Raw genomic sequence first — 17,115 nt, forward strand, 5'->3', positions numbered from 1 at the left:
TTGTGACAAATTGGGAAACGAAAGACAGTTATTTTCAGGAGTTACTAGAATATTAATGAAAAAGAGTATAACATAGAAGTATTATAGAAAATGATCATAGACGTTAATACAAATTGGAAGAAAGAAAGGAATAGAAAGTATAAGTAGAAGATCTGGAAGAGAAGAAAGAGAAATAGAAGGAGGCAGGTTGAAGTGAAAGACATGAAGCGAGGGAAGGTGAGAAAGCAAAGTCATATGAACAACAGGCACTTACAAGGTGTGAGGAAACTTTGTGTTACATGTGGTCCAGAAGAAAGCTTAGAAAGCAATTAGACAGCATAGGTGGTTCCGAGGTTAAGTCCATGTAATAGCATTTCTTGTCAAAGTTGCATTTCTTCCTTTTCAGCTGGTGGAGAGAGAGGCTGCCAGAAGTGCCTTTGACACAAATAATGGATCAATATTTACTGTGTTTCATTTCTTAGTGCTTATGTCTCTCTGAAAGAGTCTCCCCAAGGCTCCCTTCACGTCTTTATTCCTCAGCGTGTAGATGAGGGGATTCAGCGTTGGGGTCATGACTGTGTAGAAGAGAGAGATGAATCTGCCACGAGTACGGGAGTAAGAGCTGTTGGGATGGATGTAGACAGCAGTGATGCTCCCGAAGAAGAGGGACACAACCATCAGGTGGGAACCACATGTCCCCAGGGCCTTGCGCCAGGCCTGCGCGGACTTAATCCTACTAACGGCCCTGGCTATAAGTCCATAGGATGTCAGGATCAGGGCCAAGGGCAAAAGGAGCAAGACCAATGAAGCAAAAAAGAGCTGGACCTCATTGGCATGGATGTCCACACAGGCAAGTTTAATCATGGAGGGCACCTCACAGAAGAAGTGATGGATCAAACGGTGTCCACAGCGAGGCAGCCGGAGGGTGATGGTGCCCTGGATGAGGGCATTTCCTGTTCCACTCAGCCATGCGACTGCTGCGAGAGCCTGGCACAGCTGTGGGTTCATCACAGTGGAATAGTGGAGGGGTTTGCAGACGGCAGCATAGCGATCAAAAGCCATGACAGCCAGGAGAACACACTCAGTGGATCCTGTTGCCAGGGAGACGTAGAGCTGAATGGCGCATCCCAGGGCTGTGATGGTTTTGGTTGGTCCCTTTAGGTTCCAGAGCAGCTGGGGGACAATGCTGGTGGTAAAACAGATGTCAACTAAGGAGAGTTGAGTAAGAAAAAAGTACATGGGTGTTTTAAGCTTAGGGTCTTCAGAGGAGATCAGGATAATGGTTGTGTTTCCCAACAATGTAAGAATGTATGCCATTAAGACAAGCACAAAAAGTATTTTTTCCAGCTGGGGATGATCAGAGAAGCCCACCAGTATGAACTCTCTCTCGACACTTATGTTGGGCATCCTCATAATGTTGTTTTAAAAAAGGAGGAAAATAGGAATGTTATTCAAAAACATTGATTTTAAAATAGAACAGAAAGGCACATTAAGTTTATTTTGAAAGTGAATTTATTTCCTGAAAAATACCTAGTAGAAATCAAGATAAAATTTATGACAGAAAAAATAAAGAGAATCAGAAAAAGAGTGTTAAAAGGATATGATATATGATATAGTCACACCTTTTATAGCTTGCAATTCATAATTTATATGAAATCGCAAAACCAGTATTATTAATATGCAATATATGCAGATTACTCTCATGTTTTTATTCTGGAACAGTAAATTCTGAATTATATATGTTTTTTTCCTTTTTAAGTGTATTTAAATAAATGACAGTTTAAAAAAATATTTCCATCTAGAAATGCAAACATTTGGGTACTGAAATTAATAGTACTAAGATTTATATCTAAATGTTTAATCATAGGAGACCATAATTTCAAAAATATATTCCCTACCTACCAGCATAATAATTATATAATCTTGTCTAGTAGAGTCTGAAATATTCTGCTTCTGTCTTTTGATCTGTGGTGACGAGAAAGGTTGTCATTTTTCTAAGGTATTGAATGAAAGGCAAGTGATTCTGAACGCAGAAATGGCTATCAGCATAAGGAGCAGGTTGTGCACCAGGAAGAAAGGGGGTACCTTCTTTGTATCAAAACTATGTAGAATTGTTACGTTCTAGGAGAGGCAAGGTGTTTAATGAGATTTTACAAAATCCAAGGTGTTGTAAAGAAAAAAAGTTTAAACTACATTTACGTCAATATGTATTCAGAGATCATAATCATACTTCACGATTAGGAAAAATAGATACTTTTTACCAAGCACCAGTAAAAGTCAGGCCCTAAAGGTTTTCCCAGTCAATAATTGTATATCCAGGAATTGTTTCATGCTTATTTTGGAAATTCATTAGGGACGTAAAATCTGTTAAGTAATGTTCAGTGACCAGAATTTTGTAGTAGTTTTACCAATCATATAGAAATTAAAGCAGCAGGACTCAGTGAAAACAAAATAGAATCAGGGGAAGGGGCAGGTGAAGGATTTGGAGGAAGTCACTGAGCCCTCAAAATGAGGCTACAATAGCAGTGAAGGGAGGAGAGAAGGCCCCTTCCGAATCAGGCTAGCTTTTGTCACTATGTAATATATATACATATAATTCTAAAAAGTGCACACACAGTAATGCATATCCTTGCAAGCAAACAAATACATAAACACAACTCTTCCCATTCTTTCATTCATTATACTGTATCATGACCAATTCTCACCCAATCTGTCACTTTTAAAAAGTGTTCTTTAATTTTATCAATAAGTAAAATGAAACCAGACATCTCATACTTGTTCTAGTTTTTTGATTACATCCTGCTTGCTGTCATACCATTCCATTGAAATAGCATGTTATACAATATATTTTTTTTTATCAATAATAGCTTCTAACAAAATACCTCAAAAGATATGATGAGCAACCCATTCACAGTCATGAACTAGTATTTCATTTGCTTATTTTAGGCATTCAGAAGAACCGTGTTTTTCTTTGATGCTAAATGTAACACGAAATATACACCATATTTTGTTACTTAATCCAAATAAACACATTAAACCAGAATCTCAGTTTATCGCTAGCTGTCAATCATACTGGGCCTAATGTGTACATGAAATCAAGGCATAAATAGAAGTGGACAAATAAGAAGAAATTTTCTCTATCATTTTCATTCAAATAATTACACTTCAAATAAAAAATGCATTACAAATAATTCTAAAAAGACATTTATGTCACAGAATGCAAACGCTTATTACCTTGGAGCCACAAATCAGTGTCTATTGCCCATGTATTGGCTCTGGTGGTAGTTATTTGAAATTTAACATCCCCAAAGGCCAGAAAATCAGGAGAGACCAAGAAGATCCAGTCCACTGCAGCCTAAAAGGTCCCAGGACACAGCTCTCTCAATGTGGTAATTATTACTATTCTTGCAGTATCCAAAGACACACTGCCCGGGAGATGATTGTGAAATACATTTGAAGAACATCAACAGTGTAAAATTGGACTGGGGACAAGGTTTAGCAAGAAGACCATGTATTCCTATGAAGCTAGCTTACTTGAATGTTTAAATTTCATTTATTATTCAATAACTATTTAAAAATGATAAACAATTACTATAACACATATTTTTCAGTAGTATGTCAATAGTATGTCAAGTAGATTTGCTTATCTAGAACTTCACTACATGAAAAAAATTGCACATTTTTTCTTTTGTGTGTTGCATTTGTTTCTCAAAAGAACTGGGACAACATCAGCAAAAAGTTTCAAAGAATATTATACCAGGGCTTTTTTTTTTTTTTTTTTTTTTGCAAAGGAGAGATGATGAAAACTTCCTCATGACAATTTAGACTTTTCAATTTCTACTTAAATAAGAAGCATTAGTTTAATCCCTTAATCATAAACACAGGTGTATATGGGAAAGTTCCAAATTTCCCAGTTTTAGTGCATGCATTAAATACATATACTGCAAAGAGTGAGAAATACTTGTAGCACATGCAAATACTTGTATTCACTCTAAATATTCTAGCCTTTTTTCCTCTTTTATTATTTATTTATTTTTATTGGAGAGGTAGATCAGATTTATGAAGAGAAGGAGAGACAAAGAGAAAATTCTTCTGTCTACTGGTTTACTCCCCAAATGCATGCAATGGCTGAAGCTGAGTTGATCCAAAGCCAGGAGCTTGGAGTTTCTTCTAGGTCTTCCGTGCAAGTTCAGGGTCCCAAGGTTTTGAACCATCCTTTACTGCTTTCCTAGGCTACAAGCAGGGAGCTGTATGGGAGGTGGAGCAACTGGTGCAAAAATTGGCACCCATATGATATCCCAATGGATGCAAGGCTAAGATTTAGCCCCTAGGCTGTCATGCCAGGCTCATGTTCTTGCTTTTCTAGCAAGGCTGAGCATAGTGCCTAAAAAATGCAGCCAAATATGCTCATTTGTAGTTATTTCACAGTACAGCTCTTTAAAAAACAGGATTTGCGTATTTGTTTCTGAATGTCAGAATTACAAAGAGAGAAGGAGAGATAGGGGAGATCTTTTGTTCAATGATTTACTACCCAGATGGCCCAATGACCCAGGACAGGCAAGGCTTTAGCCATTATCCCACATGAGGAAAAGGGGCCCAAACACTTGGGATGTTCTGCTGCTTTCTCCAGGCCATTAACAGGGAGCTGGATTGGAAGTGGAGCAGCCAGGAAGCTTCTGGCACTGCAGGTGGCAGCTTTACCTACTGTGCCACAAGTTTGTTGACATTGTGATGTAGCATGTTAAGCTGTGACATGCAAGACGAGCATTTGTAAGAGAGGACAGGTGTGAATCCCTGTTCTTCCACTTCTAAGGAATTGGATGCATAAGAGAGAGAGACATGGAAGGAATTCACAGCCAGATTGGATTTATTATCAAAGAGGAAAATAAATCCACAGAGGATGGCCAGTTGCCTCTGTGGATGGAGTTGGACATGTGGCAGAGGCCCAGTCTTTGAGCAGGCTGGCCTTTTTATACTTTGGGTTATTAGGGATGTTTCTAGGGGTTGAGGGATTCCAAGTAAATGGAGGAATGAGTGGGATCATGGGCATTTTTGATCTTGGTGGGTTTTGCTTCCTGGGACGTAGGAAAGGCAGACTGCGCAGTCCCTGGTGGGAGATTATTTACTATTCCAGGGTCAGTAGGCACAGACTTGGTTCTTACCATCTTCACTGCATCCCATAGTTTCCTTCCAGAAAAGCCAGGAGAAAGTATCATTCTGCCTTTCAAATGAATGAGTGAATGAATCAAACATTCAATCAATCTCCTTTTTTTTTTTTTTAAAAAAATGGAGTATGTTCTGTATCTGTCTCATAGATATGGTGGGTTATGGCAATGTATTCTGTAACTTAATTGTTTGAGGAAAGTGATTGGAGCCAAAATTGGGTAAGTTTCAATATAGAGAAACTAAAGTATTTTATAACTTCTTAACAGCTGGCTTATGATCATTGACCGGAAAAATCTCACATACCTTTAAAAATATCTTATATATCTCAATATTGATAGACGAAAGTTCAAGATGTAAAAATGTGAAAACATTTGAACACACAAATGCAGATGTGCACATATTTTTTCAAAAAAAATCCACAAGCAATTTTTAATAAAAATAAAATAAAGCAACACCTACACAACCTTACCTAAAGACTAGGTATTTACACTTGACAAAATCATAAATGCAAAATGTCATTGTCTGCTCTCTAGACAAACTATAGCATCATCAGCTTATTTTGCATTGTTCTATACAAACACAATAATCTAGATTTCAGTCTATTTTACTTTTTCTCTTCAATTTCTACTTTTTTATTAGGGATAATAATTTGTTCTGAACATTTTAGACTTTGAAGACAGTAATTTATTGAATCATTTATTTTTAGGAATAATATCTATCATTTTGTTTAGATATGTTGAATTTCAAAATGCAAAATTATATCTGAATGGGTTGAATAATATATTTCATATCTAATTCTGGAGCGAAATGCTTGTATATATATTCAGCTAATGAAGAATTCTACATAGAGGCAGATAATCAGTATAGCAGAAAAAGGAGCCATGTCCCATATTAGAAGCCTGAATGTGAGTCCCAGTTCCTACTCTTGCCTCGAGAACTCTGTAACTGTACACCTGGAAAGGAGATGCTTCCGTTCAAGTCACTGGATTCCTGTCATCCAAGTAAGAGACCTGGACTGAGTTGCATTCTCCCAGCTTCAGTCCCACTCCTGGCAGGTGTGGGCATGCAGGAGTTAGCCCATGGAAAGGAGCTTACTCTTTTTGTTTTTCTGCCTCTCAAATAAACAAAGGAAATTGTAGAAAGAATTCTCTTCAGCAAAACTATCATACTGTATAAATGTTTACATTCTTTGCCTTCTTAATGCTGTTTTAGCAAAAATGTTAACTCTCCCATCATGCTATATGTTAATTTTACTAAGGAAAAACAATATTTCTGGTTTTTAATCAAATGCTCAGTTAGAATGCAATCATAAGAATTTGTTCTTGTTATTTCCAAAAAAAAATAGCACAACTATATACGTCTACAAATAAAGTAAATATGGCAAAATTTTAACATTCTAAAGGTAACAGTGTTAAGACAGAATTTTGGCCCTCTACCCATGTGTTGAATTCCTGACTCCCAGTGTATTTGGATACAAGACAGTTAAAGAATTAAGGGGGTCCACCACTGCGATTTTAATAGATTAAGCAAAAACATGGAAGCAATTGAAATGCCCATCAGCAGAAGATTGGATAAGAAAGCTTTGGTTCATCTACTCCATGGAATACTACTCAGCTTTTAAAAAAAACAAAATGCAGTTCTTTGTGGCTAAATGGGCCCAACTGGAAACTATAATGCTAAGGGAAATGAGCGAATCCCAAAAGGTTAGATACCACATGTTTGCCTTGATTTAACCTGTAATTTTTTGTTTGGTTGTTTGTTATTTTTTGAACCTGTCATTGATACTGTCTCAACCCAGATGTTTTGAAGAATTGAACTTGCATTATTTTTAACATATTGTTTACTCAATACTATGTCAATTAATTCCATAACGTTGTATATTGATGCTGATGTTTTGTTGGGGCTTTTAACTGACCAGAACTTTACTCTGTTAGCTCTACCTTCAGACCAGAGAAGGTCTCCCCAAGAGGCCACTGAACTTATCTGGACAATAAGATGCTGGACTTTATGCTAGGTATATGCTTGCAATGAAGGAATCTCAACTGAACTTGAACTGTGGTTATGCAGCAAGGTGGAGGAATCCACTATGGGGGGAGGGGTGTGGGAGGGGTGGGGGGAATCCCCAGTGCCTATAAAACTGTATCACATAATACAATGTTAATAACAATAAAAAAAGAAAGGAAATATACTTAATGGAATGACAGTTTTGTAGTGAATCGTGCAGATGTACTTTTTCAGAGATGAAACAGTACGCATTTGAAGGATGATCTGATTCTTTAGAGAAAACAATTTATAAATTTACTGCTGATATAACACTGCTAAATTCTCAGCATAAAAGGAAACATCAGCTTCAGTCACTCATTTTCCAAACACATTTGTGCAGTAGACATTAAGTTAGAGTAATCTACAAGTCAATATGTATCAAGTTTGATTTCTTTTAAAAAAAAAGTTAATATTTTCAAAATCAAGAGTGTTTCTCAAGCAACAAATCAAGGAAGAGAAGAAAATGTGTTGGTCTAAATATTTTCCAATTAATTTAGTACTATCTGAATCCAATGAAAAATTTACTACATTGGAGTAAGGCTTCACCTTCCGTAGAAACTTGCGGAATATTATATGGAAAATAGGTATTATGAACACTTCATTATTAGAGTGTGATTACATATTTCATAAAAAACACGCTTATTGGAAGGAAAGAACACAGAAAGTCCATGGCAAGGGATCATCTTAAACTATATTAGCTTCTTAAGTACTTGTAATAGGGGGAATTTAACATATCGATTAACTACATTAGTTATAGGAGAGTTGAGAAACTAAGCAGTAGAATGCCCCTTCCTGCTAAAGATAACAAATTGAAGGGGTCTGTGCATGTGGATGTGTAGGCTGAGATGTGCAACTGATTGTCTCCTTGTGGATATAGAGGTACAAGTCCCTGTGGCTCTTTTTTTCTCTCCAGAGACTTATTTCTCTCTTGAAAATGGTCATTATTGAAAGTTACCTGGGAAAGAGCTCCCAGGATGTGTCTTGAATGAATAATGTGGATATTATCTACGTGAAAATAGTGTGAGCTAAAAATAGAAAAGTGGTTGTGTCAACAAGTCACCCATCCATGATTTCTCCACTGGCACTCCTGGGACAGTGTTAGGGACTGAACTTCTCATCAAATCCACTAACAGCCTCGACATGTTAGTCTCTCAAAAAGGTGAGGATTACTCTTCTGTGTTGTGAAAGAGATGAAAGAATGTTCATTTTTAAAGCTAACCCAGAACTGGTTCCCTTTAATTTAACAGAAGAACATTTTCACATATCGTTCAACAACATAATATTCTTAGATACGGTAAATTGGCAGACAAGACATTTTGGTGCCCTAATCAACTATTACCAAAATAAAAGAATTTAAAAAAAGAATATGAAAGTAGGGGCCATTATGGTAGTGTAGCATACAAACCCTCTACCTGCAGCTTCAGCATCCATATGGTGCCAGTTGTAGTCCTGGCTGCTGCAATCCAGCTCTGTGATATTGGTATGGGAAAGCAGCAGGGGCTGGCTCGAGGCTTTGGACCCCTATAGTCTTGTGGGAGATCCAGAAGTTGTTTCGGACTCTGTTTTGGACCAGCCCAGCTGTGAGCACTGCAACCATCTGCAGAGTAATCCGGTGGATGGAAAGTTTCTTTCTGACTCTCATTCTCTGTAACTCTTTAAGGTAAAAGTAAACAAATAATGAAAAATAATGTGAAAGTGAGAGAAGGAATGTCATTGTGGCTCCTCCCTGGAAAACATCAGTTATTTATGGACATATCAATTCCTATGAAGAAATTGGGACAACAGAATTATGCCAAGTGAGGCTGCTTACTATTGTCTTTCTTCCAGTAAGCACCAAATCCTTCAACAACTGTGCTTTCATTTTCTCATCAATAACAGAAGAAATCATGCCACAAAAATTAATGTCAATTCTTTGGTATCAGAACATTCAAAATACTTGGGAGGTGGACAATGCTAAGCCATGTGAGTATGCGTGATAGTTTCTGTTTAATTGTTATCGCAATTCTAGGATTATTATCCTCTACTTAAGACCTGTAAGAGTTTTACCTTTGCAAAGTTTCAGCATACAATTTATTATTACCTTGAATATCAAAGTAAGGCACATATTCTCACAAAACTGGATGTGTAATAATCACCTGAGTTTGGGAATGATGTCCACCATTCCTAGAATTTCATTTTTAGTTTTTTAGTAAAAATAGTTGGGAAAGTCTGAGATTTCCATTGGAAAGATTTTTTTAAATTTCACTTTAAGGAAGCTTTTAAAAGATATTCTAATCTCATAGTAATCCATCTATTGCAGTCATTTTGGAGACATTAAATTGGCTGATCAGAAGTATTCAGTTTCATTACAGCATTTCTTAATATTTGCATGTTAATAGCTTGACTTAACTTTACGTATTCTATGCAGCTGACATTATATTATATTACCAGATTAAGTTTGGTGGCTAAATTCATGTACTCTGGTAATAAATATATCTTAGGGTGGGGCATTTGGTGCGGCTGTTATAATGCTGCTGGGGAAGCCTGCATCCTAAATGGGAATGCCTAGTTCAAGTGTGGGCTCCTGTGCTTCTAATCCAGCTTCATGTCAATGCATTTCCCACAAGGCAGGAGGTTATGATTCAGAACTTGGATCCCTGTCACCCACGTGGGAGACTCACCTGGGCTTCCAGGCTTCTGCCTTCAGCCCGGCTCAGCCCTGGCTGCTGTGAGCATTTGTGCAATAAACTGCCAGATGAAGACTGGTTGTTTTCTTTTTGTTGCTGTTTGTTTTGTTTTGTTTTTTACTTTCAAATAAAATGAAAATTGATGAATAAATGAATAAAATGTTTTAAGGCATATGTATTGTGTCATCAGGATAGAAATCTTGCTATTGAGAATAATGAATTCTTCCAGAGAATAGCATTTATGAAGATAGCAGACCAATGGATGACACAACTCTTTCTTTACTTTACCCTCTTACGTGTTCTACCTTCAAGAGTTAATTACATCATTGGAAAACAATGACTATCGGTGGTAGTCATATCTAGGTGTGCCTGCTTAAATATTATAACCTTTTTACTTATGTATTTTCTCTGCTAGTCTTGCCTAGTTTATGTGTTTTTCAGTTTATAAGCTATAACAGCTATTGTCTATCTCCTAGGTACTGTATAGGTCATAATCATTTCATTTTCAGGTTCTTTCCTCTTTCACAACGTGAACATGAATTGCCAATGTATTTTGTTTTCAGGTAAATTGCTTTATGTCTCAAATCTGCATATATAGATTATAATGTCTCTTTTTTGCATACTTTTTGACTATAGTTGATGTTTTAATGACATGCAATTTTTTCTCTGTATAGCAAGTCAAGTCAACCTATCATTTTTTAGTTTGCAATATTTTGTTGCTTGAGTTTTATTTAGTTTGTTGTTCTTTCACTTGTAATTGCATTTGATTTTTCTTTCAATAGGAATAAAGCAGGAATGATAAAATAAAAGGGTGATTCACAATTAAGAAGCAATGAATGGGATCAATTTAAGCACCCCGGCAGTTTTTATCTTACTGGGTTTTTCTGACCAGCCCCAGCTTGAGATGATTCTCCTTCCAGTTATTTGCATTATATATGCTCTGACACTGATGGGAAACACAGCTATCATACTGGTCTCCTATTTGAGTCCCAAGCTCCACACCCCCATGTACTTCTTCCTCTCAAATCTCTCCTTCCTGGACCTCTGTTTCACAACCAGCGTTGTTCCACAAATGCTCTGGAACCTCAAGGGTCCCAAGAAGACTATTACTTATACTGGTTGTGTGATCCAGTTCTATGTGGCTTTGGGCTTGGGTTCCACGGAGTGTATCCTTCTAACAGTTATGGCCTATGATCGCTTCAATGCTATCTGCCGACCCCTCCACTATGTTGTTATCATGCACCCAAAGCTTCTCAAGCAGCTAGCAGCCATAGCATGGCTCAGTGGCTTTGTGGAGTCCACAGTTCAAACAATTCTCATTTTCCAATTGTCTTTCTGTAGTCACCACAGAGTGGATGACTTCACATGTGAGGAGCCTGCCCTGGTTAAAATTGCCTCTGTAGATACAACGTTTTTGGAAAACGAACTCTCCATAGCTACTGTCCTCTTTGTGGTTATGCCGCTGGGACTCATTCTGCTCTCCTATGGCTGCATTGCTAGGAGTGTGCTGAGGATAAAATCTGCTGAAGGCAGGAGAAAAGCCTTTGGGACCTGTGGGTCCCATCTTATTGTTGTGGTTTTGTTCTTTGGGACCATCATGGCCGTCTATATCCAGCCCAAAAGCAAGTACACACAGAATCACAGCAAATTTCTTACCCTCTTCTATACTGTAGTAACACCATCGCTTAACCCTTTGATCTACACCTTGAGAAACAAGGAAGTTAAGTGGGCAATCAAAAAGTTGCTGACAACAGACCCAAGTTAGAAGGATGTGAGCATACTCATGGAATCCCTCAGAAGTTGAAGCTTTGAGACATGATCTAGTTATCCTTTCTCTTTTCATACGTAAGGAGCAATGACTAAATTTACTAAATAAGACTGAATGGGAAATTTAATACCATTCTGAAGACACCTACTCAGCCTTTATTATTCTCTTTTCTGGAACTGTTGTGTACTTTTCAGGTGCCTTTTATAGACTCTTTAAAGAGGTAAACATTTGTATGTGTGTATATGTGTCTATCATTATACTTTCATTAATATTAGACTTACTATTCTAACATCTAAGAACATGTTGACACCATTATGAAAAACTCATTTCTTACTATGGGAATAATTTTTTTCTAACAATTTTTATTATTACCATGGACATAATTGGTTTCCAGATCTCATATTCAATACTGCTGCTGGGAATAGGTGTTCTGTTCACAGTTTACATGAAAGAGTGAAGATTTCCTGGAAAGCCATATTTTTCCAGCTATTTTTCTTCTTCAGGGGATGTTGATTGTTGCTCATTCAGAAGGAGCAGCTAGGATTATGTGCACACAGAATTTTTTCTGATGTCCCCCAACTGCAGAAGAAGCTATTATGGGAAATGGGCTATGAGATTGAATATTGATTGAATATCAGTGAAAGCACTGATAAAATAACTTGTGTAACTCTCTTACGCATTTCTTATCAGCCCAAATAGTTCTCAATTACTTTTGACACAGTTACAACAAACCTTATTAGCTCTAAGTGTGGAATCTCAGACAAAATACACAAGCATGATTTTAATTCTGAGTGTTTGCATTCCACAAATGAGCATAGTTTTATGTTTTTAGGAATACTCATTTACTTATTTGAAAAGCAGAATGACAGAAAGAGAAAGAGCCTTCAGCTGCTGTTTCATTGTCCAAATGCTTTCAACATGTAGGTTATAATAGGAACTCTTTCAGGTTCCCACTTGGGTAGCAGGGACCCATGTGCCTGCGTCGTGACTCATGCCTTCCTGGGCATATTAGTTGAGTGTTGGATCAGATGCAGAGTAGCTGACCCTTAAGGTGGGACTGTGATAAGAGATGTAGACATCTGAAGTGGCAGCTGAACCCCCTGTACCACAATGCTCACTTCTGAGCATAGGCTTCAAATAGTAAATTTGTCTCTGTGACTTCTATGGCATTTGTTTTATTGACGTTATGGTTTTATAAAATTTACGAATTTTTTATTCATGTCAAGCATTTTTTTTTTATTGTTGCTTACATTGTATTATGTAGTACAGTTTTATAGGCGCTGGGGATTCCCCCCACCCCTCCCATACCCCTCCCCCCATGGTGGATTCCTCCACCTTGTTGCATAACCATAGTTCAAGTTCAGTTGAGATTCATTGCTTGCAAACACATGCCTAGCATAAAGTTCAGCGTCTTATTGTCCAGATAAGTTCAGTGGCCTCTTGGGGAGACCTTCTCTGGTCTGAAGATAGGTCTAACAGAGTAAAGATCGGTCAGTTAAAAGCCCCAACAAGGCCTCAGTATCAATATACAACATTATGGAATTAATTGACATAGTATTGGGCAAACAATATGTTAAAAATAATGCAAGTTCCATTCTTCGAAACATCTGGGTTGAGACAGTATCAATGACAGGTTCAAAAAATAACAAACAACCATACAAAAATTACAGGTTAAATCAAGGCAAACATGTGGTATCTAATCTTTTGGGATTCACTCATTTCCCTTAGCATTATAGTTTCCAGTTGTGCCCATTTAGCCACAAAGAACTGCATTTTGTTTTTTTTTAATAGCTGAGTAGTATTCCATGGAGTAGATGAACCAAAGCTTTCTTATCCAATCTTCTGCTGATGGGCATTTCGGTTGCTTCCATGTTTTTGCAATTACTGATTTTGCTGCAATGAACATAGGGATGCATGTTGGTTTGTCGTAAAACAGGTGTTTTGGATATATTCCTAGGAGTGCTATTGCTGGGTCATATGGTATGCAGATTTTGAGTTGTTTGAGTGTTCTCCAGACTGATTTCCATAGAGGCTGTACCAATCTGCAGCTCCACCAGCAGTGGAGTAGGGTTCCCTTTTCCCCGCATCCTCGCCAGCAAGCGTCGTTGGTGTTCTTGTTTATGTGGACCAATCTTGCTGGTGTTACGTGGTACCTCATCGATGTTTTAATTTGGATTTCCCTTATTGCTAGGGAGCTGGAACATTTTTTCATATGTTTGTTTGCCATTTGGACTTGTTCCTTTGTGAAATGTTTGCCCATTTCCCGTGCCCATTTCTTGAGTGGCTTGTTCGTTTTGGTTTTTTGGTTGTTTTGAAGTTCTTTGTATATCCTGGAAATTAGCCCCCTATCGCCTATATCGTGTGCAAAGATCTTCTCCCACTCTGTGGGTTGCTTTTTTACTTTGTTGATTGTTTCCCTTGCTGTACAGAAGCTTCTTAGTTTGATGAGGTCCCATTTGTTTATTCTGTTCTCAACTGCTATTGCTTTTGGTGTCCTTCTTAGAAAGTCGGAACCTACTCCTAGGTCTTGCAGGGTATTTCCTACATTTTCCTGCAAGAGTTTGAAGGTTTCTGGATGTAGGTTTAGGTCTTTTATCCATGTAGATTGGATCTTGGTGTATGGTGATAGATGTGGGTCTATCTTTTTGTTTCTACAGGCTATCAGCCAGTTGTCCCAACAACATTTACTAAAGAGGCCTTCCCACTTGCTTGAGTTGTCATTGGTCTTTTTGTCAAAGATTAATTGGCTGTATTTGTGTGGGTTCCCTTTTGGTGCTTCTATTCTATTCCATTGATCTTCCTTTCTGTCTTTGTGCCAGTACCAGGCTGTTTTGATAACCACTGCTCTATAGTATGTCCAGAGGTCCGGGATTGTGATTCCCCCTGCTAACTTCTTATTTTTCAGGATGGTTCTAGCTATTCGTGGTTTTTTGTGTTTCCAGATGAACTCTTGAATCATTGTATCCAGTTCCGTGAAGAATGTTTTGGGCAATTTGATTGGAATTGCATTGAAAATGTATATTGCTTGTGGTAGTATAGACATTTTAATGATATTGATTTTGCCTATCCAGGAGCACGGGATGTTATTCCATCTTTTGAGGTTTTGTTCAATTTCCTTTTTAAATAGTTTGTAGTTTTCTTCGAATAGGTCTCCTACGCTTTTGGTTAAATTTATTCCCAAATACTTCATACTTCTCTCTGTATTTTGAATGGTATCCTGTTGGTTAGATCTTCTTCCATCTTGGTGTTATTTGCGTATACTATGGCTGTTGATTTTCGTTCGTTAATTTTGTACCCCGCCACTCTGCCAAACTCTCGTATAAGTTCTAGCAGTTTCTGTATTGAGTCTCCTGGTTTTTCTATGTATAGGATTATGTCATCTGCATATAGTGAAAGCTTGACTTCTTCGTTTCCTATACATATGCCTTTGATTTCTTTTTCTTGTCTTATGGCCTCTGCAAGTACCTCTAGGACTATGTTGAATAGCAGTGGTGATAGCGGGCACCCTTGTCTTGTTCCAGATCGCAGTGGGAAGGGTTCTAGCTTTTCTCCATTCAGTATGATACTGGCATTGGGTTTTTCATAAATTCCTTTGATTATGTTGTGGATTTTCCCATCTATGCCTACTTTGGCTAGAGTTTTTAGCATGAAGAGGTGTTGGATTTTGTCGAAAGCTTTTTCTGCATCTATTGAAACTATTATGTGGTTCTTGTTTTGCAGTTTTTGGATATGGTTTATAACATTTATGGATTTCCGAATGTTGAACCATCCCTGCATTCCAGGGATGAATCCTACTTGATCCGGATGAATGATCTGTCTGATGATTTTTTGAATTCTATTGGCTAGGATTTTGTTGAGAATTTTAGCATCAATGTTCATCAGAGAAATAGGTCTGTAGTTTTCCTTCTCTGATGGTTCTCTGTCCGGTTTTGGGATTAAGGTGATGTTAGCTTCATAGAATGAGTTTGGGAGGGTTGCTTCCTCCTCTATTGTTTTGAAGAGCTTGTAGAGGATTGGGGTTAGTTCTGTTCGGAATGTTTTGTAGAATTCTGTAGTGAAGCCGTCTGGGCCTGGGCTTTTTTTCGTTGGGAGATCTTTGATGACTGTTTCAATCTCTACCTCGGTTATGGGTTTATTTAATTCTGCAGTTGCCTCCGGACTGAGTTTTGGTAAGTGGTGGGAGTCCAAGAACTTTTCTATTTCTTGGTGGTCCTCAAATTTGTGGGAGTACAGTTCTTTGTAGTAATTTCTAATTATTTTCTTGATTGCAGTGTCTGTTGTTATGTTGCCTTTTTCATCTTTAATGCTATTGATTCTCACTTTCTCTTGTTTTTTTTTTTTTTGGTCAATCGGGCCAGTGGAGTGTCTATTTTGTTTATTTTCTCAAAAAACCAACTTTTTGATTTGTTGATTTTATGTATAGTTTTTTTTATTTCTATTTGGTTTATCTCCTCCCTTGTTTTGATGATTTCTTGTTTCCTATTGTGCGTGGGACTCTTCTGCTGCTGTTTTTCCAGATCCTGGAGGTGTGAGGTTAGTTCCTGTATTTGGCGTCTTTCTTGGGCCTCATGTCAAGCATTTTTTAAACGTAAGTGCTCATAACATCCAACATTCTTGGCAAAGTGTAAGAGGGTTTTTTTTTTTTTAAATCTTATTTATTTGAGAGACACAGAGAGACACACAGAGACACAAGGAACTTGGTGTCTGCATATTTACTCTCCAAGTACCTACAACGTCTTGGCTTGGTTCAATAGAAGCTGGAGTGTGGGAGCTCTCTGGAAACCGGACTGAGTATTCACTGCTGTCCCCACATCAGCCAAAGTTTTAGAGCTAAACATCAAATCCGACGCTACAAGAAGCAGGTATCTGAACCTGTACCCTAATTGCTACTTGGAATGCTCACTATTTGATAATTTTTTTAAATTTAAAAAATTGTTTCCTGTATTTTTACAATAGTGACTTGTAAAATATATCCTGTTAAACTTTAAGATTACAGCCTGCTTGGGAATACTAGTGACAGGTTATCATTTTCCAATTGCTGATTTATAGAAAATAAATGGCTCTAGTGGAGATGAACCATGAGAACGTTTTCTTGATAGACAACTCTAACTGAACATAGTGAGAAGATGCATATGGAGGAAGAAAGTACACGCATACACAACACCCCATACTGGAGAGGAAAAAGTTGATACAGTCAGCACACATTGACAAGATGACTTGCTGTGTTTGTAAGGCACTTGTATTCCTTTGTTGTAAGATGAAAACATTTAAAGAAGAATGAAATTAAAAGATAAATTTATTCTGTTGAAAAATTGAAATTATATGAGAAACCTTTAAAAATTATGGAAAATGCATATCACTAGAAACTATATATGTAATTCAAAAACTTTATAGCAAAATAAATTTATTCTTTAATTATATTTTCACTAATTTTCAAAACAGTATCATGCTTGTTTATACAGTTCAATTTCATTTTCAAATTGCAGTTTCATT

General features: G+C 37.4%; 2 protein-coding genes across 2 annotated transcripts; one reads left to right on the plus strand and one right to left on the minus strand.

The window, feature by feature from the left end:
* Window positions 1-450: 450 nt before the first annotated feature.
* LOC121167304 (olfactory receptor 2G3-like) lies at window positions 451-1,392 on the minus strand. Its single transcript, XM_040996754.1, has one exon. It carries the CDS (start codon window positions 1,390-1,392, stop codon window positions 451-453), a length of 942 nt encoding a protein of 313 aa, XP_040852688.1.
* Window positions 1,393-10,686: 9,294 nt separating this feature from the next.
* LOC121167331 (olfactory receptor 2G3-like) lies at window positions 10,687-11,619 on the plus strand. Its single transcript, XM_040996783.1, has one exon. The coding sequence runs from the start codon at window positions 10,687-10,689 to the stop codon at window positions 11,617-11,619; it is 933 nt and encodes a 310-aa protein (XP_040852717.1).
* Window positions 11,620-17,115: the final 5,496 nt, after the last annotated feature.

The sequence above is a fragment of the Ochotona curzoniae genome, unplaced genomic scaffold (assembly GCF_017591425.1).
Source record: "Ochotona curzoniae isolate NIBS_2020 unplaced genomic scaffold, NIBS_Ocur_1.0 patch361, whole genome shotgun sequence".
Lineage (NCBI taxonomy): Eukaryota > Metazoa > Chordata > Mammalia > Lagomorpha > Ochotonidae > Ochotona > Ochotona curzoniae.

What these genes read in the sequence shown, in the direction of transcription:
- LOC121167304 (XM_040996754.1), bottom strand. Translation starts at nt 1,392, where the DNA reads ATGAGGATGCCCAACATAAGTGTCGAGAGAGAGTTCATACTGGTGGGC.
- LOC121167331 (XM_040996783.1), top strand. Translation starts at nt 10,687, where the DNA reads ATGAATGGGATCAATTTAAGCACCCCGGCAGTTTTTATCTTACTGGGT.